This window comes from Sinocyclocheilus anshuiensis, unplaced genomic scaffold (assembly GCF_001515605.1).
Source record: "Sinocyclocheilus anshuiensis isolate Anshui unplaced genomic scaffold, SAMN03320099.WGS_v1.1 scaffold1932, whole genome shotgun sequence".
NCBI lineage: Eukaryota > Metazoa > Chordata > Actinopteri > Cypriniformes > Cyprinidae > Sinocyclocheilus > Sinocyclocheilus anshuiensis.
In genome coordinates, this window is record NW_015555985.1 from 692,706 (window position 1) to 699,674 (window position 6,969).

General features: G+C 34.6%; 1 protein-coding gene across 1 annotated transcript in view; it reads right to left on the reverse strand.

Moving 5' to 3' along the window:
- Positions 1-4,059: 4,059 nt before the first annotated feature.
- LOC107676092 (dnaJ homolog subfamily C member 10-like) overlaps positions 4,060-6,969 on the reverse strand; it is a 15,346-nt gene continuing 12,436 nt past the window's right edge. The window contains exons 21-23 of the mRNA XM_016470614.1: positions 5,954-6,076; positions 5,764-5,874; positions 4,060-4,972 (exon numbers count right to left, since the gene is read on the reverse strand). Of these exons, the coding sequence (XP_016326100.1) occupies positions 4,961-4,972; positions 5,764-5,874; positions 5,954-6,076 (246 nt within the window). The 3' untranslated portion in view covers positions 4,060-4,960. The remainder of the gene's footprint in view (positions 4,973-5,763; positions 5,875-5,953; positions 6,077-6,969) is intronic.

Below are 6,969 nucleotides of genomic sequence, written 5' to 3' on the forward strand. Positions count from 1 at the left end.
TATATATATAATTATTATTTAAATATATACTATTATATTCTTTATATATTTAAAGCCTTCTGAGCCTTAAAACCTTCTGACTTTGTGTGAGAATTTAGATCAATATTCACTGATAACCATCCCCTACAGCTGGCAGATGTCAGTTGAGGTCACATATATTGTAATTTCTGGGTGAACAGGTCCTTTAAACCATTACAGTATGCAGCAGTGGACCAGGTGAGGGGTCTAACTTCCATTTCGAAGGGATTTGTCATGGTTCCTGCAGCAGTGTTTCTCTTCACACTAGATTCCCTCTGAGCACCACATTCTCCAAGACTCCCACAATTCAACTGTTATGCTTTGTCTTGCATTTTTCCTATTAACTTTGTATACTAATTGATTCATTACCTGTAAACAAACCTATTCCTCTGAAGGGAAAAGTCAACACTAATTGCTCAAATACAACCTGCCTTGAGGTTTTGAGGGCTGTGTTTGCTTGCAGACGAATCTGTTATGATAAGATCTCTGCAATGATAAACAGCTGCAAGCTTTCGGATTTGCTTTCGAATGTTCTGTAAAGCCAATCATGCCGGACAGATGTACTTTAGAAAACCTGCTTACAAAACCCCAATTATCATGTTTACATTGTCTGGACAAATGGATGCATTACCGGTTGGGCATCTTATTTACTTAATCATTAACACCAAAGACATCTACACATCAAACAGGAGATTTACAAAAAAAGTTGATTGGACTTAATGGGCTTGGGGTTCTTATTTAATTCAAAGTTGAAAATTCTGCTTTTAACACGTTTTATTATTATTTTGTGTAAAATATTATTTAAAAAAGGGCTAAATTTGGGCAAAATAATAAATGACAAATAAGAATGTCAGCGATAATGTAAAAAAAAAAAAAATCTAGTTTAAAACACAAGATTTTTGTATTCAGGTTAAACAGTTTTGAAAAATATTTATACAATTTTCAACAAATTATTAATTACTTTAACATTTTAACAAGTGGTTTAACAGTCAAGTGAAATACTAAATTATTTTCCTTAGACTTTGAATATTGAATTATGAGTTTTCACAACTTAATTGTTTTCGAGCATTTTAATGTAAAAGATATTTTTATAAACATTGAATTTTTAAATTATGAATATCATTTTTATTTAGACTGACAGAGATAGCCGTTTTTCCTTTAAAAGGCCTGCATATACTACACAATATCACTGAGCTGATTTAATAATAATAATAAATATTTACCAAAATATTTTAAGGTATAACAAACTACTTTCAAAGTAGACTATTATTATTATTATTATTTAAAAAAGTTATGAAATGTTTGCTTTATTAAAATCTCCACTTATATTTTTTTTACTTTAAATCCTACTAAAATATTAAAATAAATTTGAATTATATATTTGAAAAAAATATTCTCTGTATGAATGTTTTAATAACATAATACATTTAATAATAATAATTCACAAAATATTTTTAAGGAATAACACGTGAAACTACTTTCAAAGTTGACTATTATTATATTATTTTGTTTAAGTTATGAAATGGTTTGCTTTATCAAAATCTCTATGAAGCAAGATTTTTTTCTTTAAACCCCACTAAAAATATTACAATTAATTTTAATTCAGACATTAAAATCATATTTACAATAAAAGATTCCTGTGTATGAACATAACAGATGAAAAAAATATAGAGATAATGATAATAAAGATAATGTCATCAACCTGTCTTCAAGACTTTCCCCCTAGTCAGTATGTGCATCTGAATTTAAAGTCATTAGGGAGCTCTGTAGTCATTTTAGTTGAGTTTTGCACCTGATGGAGAAAAATCCTTACGTTTGTCACATGGGCTTCATAAACCCTTTCCCCCGACTCCCCAATGTGTGTGAACATCAAACCACAGCAAAATAAAAAAAACTATGTGAACCGAGTCAATAAAAAAAAAAAAGAACTTGTATTATTTTGGTGTGATATTTAATTTAAAAAAAGTATAAAACTTATATCACTGTATACATTTTAAAACACATTTTTATGATTGTCCAAAATGACGATGGTTTTTAAAAGCATATAGTGTGTTTTTTCCGTGAACTCTAGAGTTCCTCTCGTAATAACCACATTGTGGTTACAAGGTGCTACAACGCGCTGACGCCAGAACTGGGAAAAGCGCTGCCAGCCGAGAGAGCCTGTCCAGTGGCCCCAGGTGGGATTTTTCCACGTCCGAATGAAAGAAAATAAACGCGCAGCGATACCGCAGGGTCGCCCAGTTCCCCAGGAATCACCAGGGCAACCGCAGCTTTGGGAACGCTGCCTCACCTGGGCAGAACGTTCACATGCTTCCCATGATTCCTTTCCAGTGTTCTCTAATGGTCAAAATGACCCTGAAAAATGACTACTGAACCTTGCTTTAATTTGGGGTGTGCTGCTTTTTTATGGCCTTCTCCCCACCCTGCGCGTTACCCATGATTTCATAAGCGCTGGATGGGACCTGGCAGTCAGGGGGGTACACTGGGGTCACGCCACTGAAGGATTTTCTTCCAGCGCACGTATGCGAGAGGCCAAGGTAAGCAGCGCGTCTTTGTGTCCGCGCAGTGGCCACAGGCGTGAGCCCTGTTCCAGCGCCCATGCCAAGACACACACTGCGCACTATGAAGGGAGCTCCTGATGGACAGACACAGGGAAGAAAAGGGTTTGATGTGTTGCCACAGTCCCTGGACATTTCATCCTCCGAACATCTGCGCACGGGGCCGCCGAGCCCTTTGAACCCCTCCTTTCTCTTCTCCCTTGCTAAAATGGAGGAAGTTCGGATGAACTTGGACTGGAGGCAGCAATTCGGCCGCACAGGCCCCTGTAGAGATTGAGAGGTGCAAGAGTTTTCAGGCTGAGGATCAAAACCCAAATAATACCTGGACAAAAATAACCATTAGCGTTCCCATTCGTCTCAGTACAGGACCTGCTTGATGCCATCTTCACAAAGCTTTCACTAGCAGCTGTCTTGAGCTGTAGCATCAGAGGTAGCATACAGGGAAGTTAGGGATACAGGAAGTCCTCTAAACTTCAGAAATAAATCAAGCAAAGGCAGAACATTTATAATATAATGAAAAATAGGTATCAAAAATTTAAAATAAAAATTGGTAAAAAATTGAATTTCATTTTTGTAATGTTTTTAAAATGTTTATGCTCACTAAGGCTGCATTTATTTGATTAAAATTACAATAAAAACAGTAATATTGTAAATGATTATTACAATTTGTTTTCTATATAATTATATTTTTAAATGCAATATATTTCTTTGATGGGAAGGCTGAATTTTCAGCAGCTGTTACTCCAGTCATCAGTGTCACATGATTCTCCAGAAAACAGTTCAATTATTATTAGTACTCAATTATTCATGTTTTTATTACTAAAAATGTTTATGGAAATCATTATAAATTTTTTCTAAGATTGTTTGATGAATAGAAAATTCAGAAGAACAGCATTCATTTGAAATATAAATCTTTTGTAACATTATAAATGAAAAGTTATTTTAAATTGTAATATTTCACAATATTACTGTTTTAAATGCAGCCATGATGAACAGAAGAGATTTCTTTCAACAACATTAAAAAAATGATTAATTATTCCAAACTTTTAACCAGAAAAAAAAAAAAAAAGTTATGTTAAGATTACACAGGTACTTTTGAATGGCTGTCAGTGGAGAAATATGCTTTTTGGCTGTACTATGCTTTAGCTACATGTACCAGCAGAGGCCAACTAAATTATGCTAACCAGCTGAAACTTGACCCCTTTATGTCGGACATTTCAAATGCAAATAAACCATTTACAAGTGATAAAGGGTCATAAAACATTACGTTCTTACTGATAACCTTATAAGTCGACCCACTTCACATACAAACTAAAATAATCCTTAGAACATTGTGACAGTATTTATCCCGTTTTTCAGGAAATATTAGAAATATAGTAGTTAATGTGTGCTTTATAGGACTTGCATCATGAAACCCCATATAGAAACATTTCCATATTGTGACAAGTCAAACAAAGTCAGTAACAATTTTAGAAAGCACTCTTCAGCATAAACAGGAATTGTGTAATGTTTAATAGCTGTTGTTTCTACAAAACTATAGTGAATATCCATCACAATGAATGGCAACATGTCATTTCACTGGCCTATCAGGACTTGAAGCCATTGATGTTAAATCACCGCCTCCTAGTGGCCACCTGGAGAACATTCACACAATATGAATACAGAAATATCAGTAAACAAAGCTAAAAAACGAGACAAACAAAAAGTGTATTGTACAACGAATCTCTGAGAACAAACATAGCTGCTGGAAACTCAAACCGTTAGAAGAAATAAAACAGAACATAAAAACAGTAGAAAACAAATTCAACTACAGATTTCATCTATAGCCAGTGTAGTTTTATGCTTCTACAATAATTTGGTTTGACAACAAACTCCATGATGGTTTTTAGTTTTGACAGAACTAAAACGTTTTCTAGAAGCACATTTCCAATTTCACAAAGTTTCCCGAAATCCAACTCGAATTACATTTGACCATACCGAGTAAAATACAATTCCTTTGTATTTAACCAGACCATTTAATCACAGAAATCCAATTCAAATGGAGCATCTGTGAGAAAATACATCTATTATTACAGTCATAAATACAGTCTGTGTGAGGAAATGAAGACACTACTTGACCGTACATTCATAAATTACAGAGTCATAAATAATTGCACTGTGGTGACCTCTTCTGCATCAGTAACACATTTAGAGGTGTTTGTTGAGTCCTGATTCCCTCCTCTAAAGTAGCTGAGGTGAAGCCGCTCCTTTCTACAGTCCATTTGGCAGTAAACAAACTCAAACAAATCTCCCACGCTCATCAAATTGAGTTCATGAGTGTGCGTTTTCTCCCATCACTCTCACCGTTCCACATACAACAGCTTCTGTGGATCGCAAGATGTGTCCTATAGTTCATCCTATAGGGATGTAAACAAAAAAGATGCTATTGATTCATTTTATTTCCAATTAGGATTCTGGCTTCCAATAATTATGAAAACTAAATATTGAGAAAACTGTTTCACAATGATGCTCTTGTTTTTTCACATTAAACTCACAGCACATGTAAAGATTGAGTTTGTTGCATTTAATGTGAACCAAGCTGCTCTGAGCTGGATTTACAGTAAAGGCAGCAAACTCAATCAATATATTAATTAATATTTTACATTTATATTTTAAATGTTTTTTTTTTTATACATTCAAGGAAATCCACTGTTAAAGTAAAAAAATAATAATAATAAGTTCAATAAATGCAAGATATTTCCAAAGTCAACACCAAAATAATTTGCCATATTTGAGCAGCCCTATTTAAAAAAAAAAAAAAAAAAACTGGACTGAAACATTTATTGAAGATAAATATGATTTTTATTATGATTTCCACAAAAATATTAAGCTGTTTTCAATATTTATATTAATAATAACCATTATTAATAAGTACCAATAATAATTGAGCAGTAAATCAGCATATTATAATGATTTCTGAAGGATCATGTGACACTGAAAACTGCAGTAGTGATGCTGAAAATTCACCTTTGCCCTTCCAGAAATAAATTACATTTTATAAAATATAATAAAACAGAAAACAGTCATTTTAAATTGTAATGATATTTCACAATATTACTGTTTGTACTGTCATTTTAATAAATGCTGCCTTGGTAAGCATAAGAGACCTCTGTCAAAAACATCAAAAATTGTAACTATTCTAACTTACTTTAAGTTTGGAGGACTTTCCCTGTAATGCTAGCTGCTGGAGTCGCTGTCTGAGAATGTCTGCGATGTCGGTGGCGTTTCTGCTGTTAATATGCTCTCCTCCTTGATCTCGCTAAAACAGGTTGGGACATAAAGGTATCGGTTAGAATCGAGCACTTGAAACAATAAGATGGCCAGCAGTAGTGTCGTACCCGTGTGGTGCCCAGGTGGGGGTAGAATCGGACACTGGGGTAAGCCTTGATCCCGGCGCTCTGGCAGGTCTGGTAGTGTGCTTGACAGTCCACTTTGCCAGCTTGCACAATTCCCTTCATCATCTGCAGGAGGAGGAACAGGTGACTGATGCTGCTGAATTATTCATGATCACAGCACCTGCACTGACTGAAGCTAGTCGAAAGCCAGTGCAAAAGTTCATGTTGCTTTTTTTTTTTTCTCAATACAACTGCACTTTTTAAATTGCATTTTTAATTACAAATGCACAGCAGTTAGAGTGAAAAGTCTAACTGAATCGTCCTTTTGCTTTAATGACAGCAGTTCTGGAGCTGACGTGAACAAAACCTGATGATCATGTGATCATGCTCTCCAGCATGATTTGAGAATTATCTAATGAGAATCTTGAGCTTCAATAGAGTCCAACAGTGCCCACCCACTTTTTCAGCAGCCTTGAGTCAGAATCACAATAGTTTTTTTTGTAATTTTGACCATATACAGCATGTAAATGAAACAACATTCCTCAAGGACCATGGTGCTACATAAAACAACACCAGACTACAAGACTGGACATGACAACACAGATTAAATTAGATTAAAATGTAAATAAAAACTAGAAAAACTAAAACTAGCAGTAGGAATTAAATTAGAACTAAGAGAAGGACAGATAAGATTACACATACACAGGACTACAAAAAGCAAACTATTTTTTCCATAGGGATTTTAAAGGGGTCATATGATGCTGCTAAAAAGAACATTATTTTGTGTATTTGGTGTAATGTAATGTGTTTATGTGGTTTAACACATTATTTTCCACATACTGTACATTATTGTTTCTCCTCTATGCCCCGCCTTTCTGAAACGCGTTGATTTTTACAAAGCTCATCGGTCTGACTATCCAGTGCGTTGTGATTGGCCGAATACCTCAAGCGTGTGACAGAAATGTTACGCCCCTTACCATATTGTGATGCCCACTCCGGCCGGAGCGTAACATAAAACC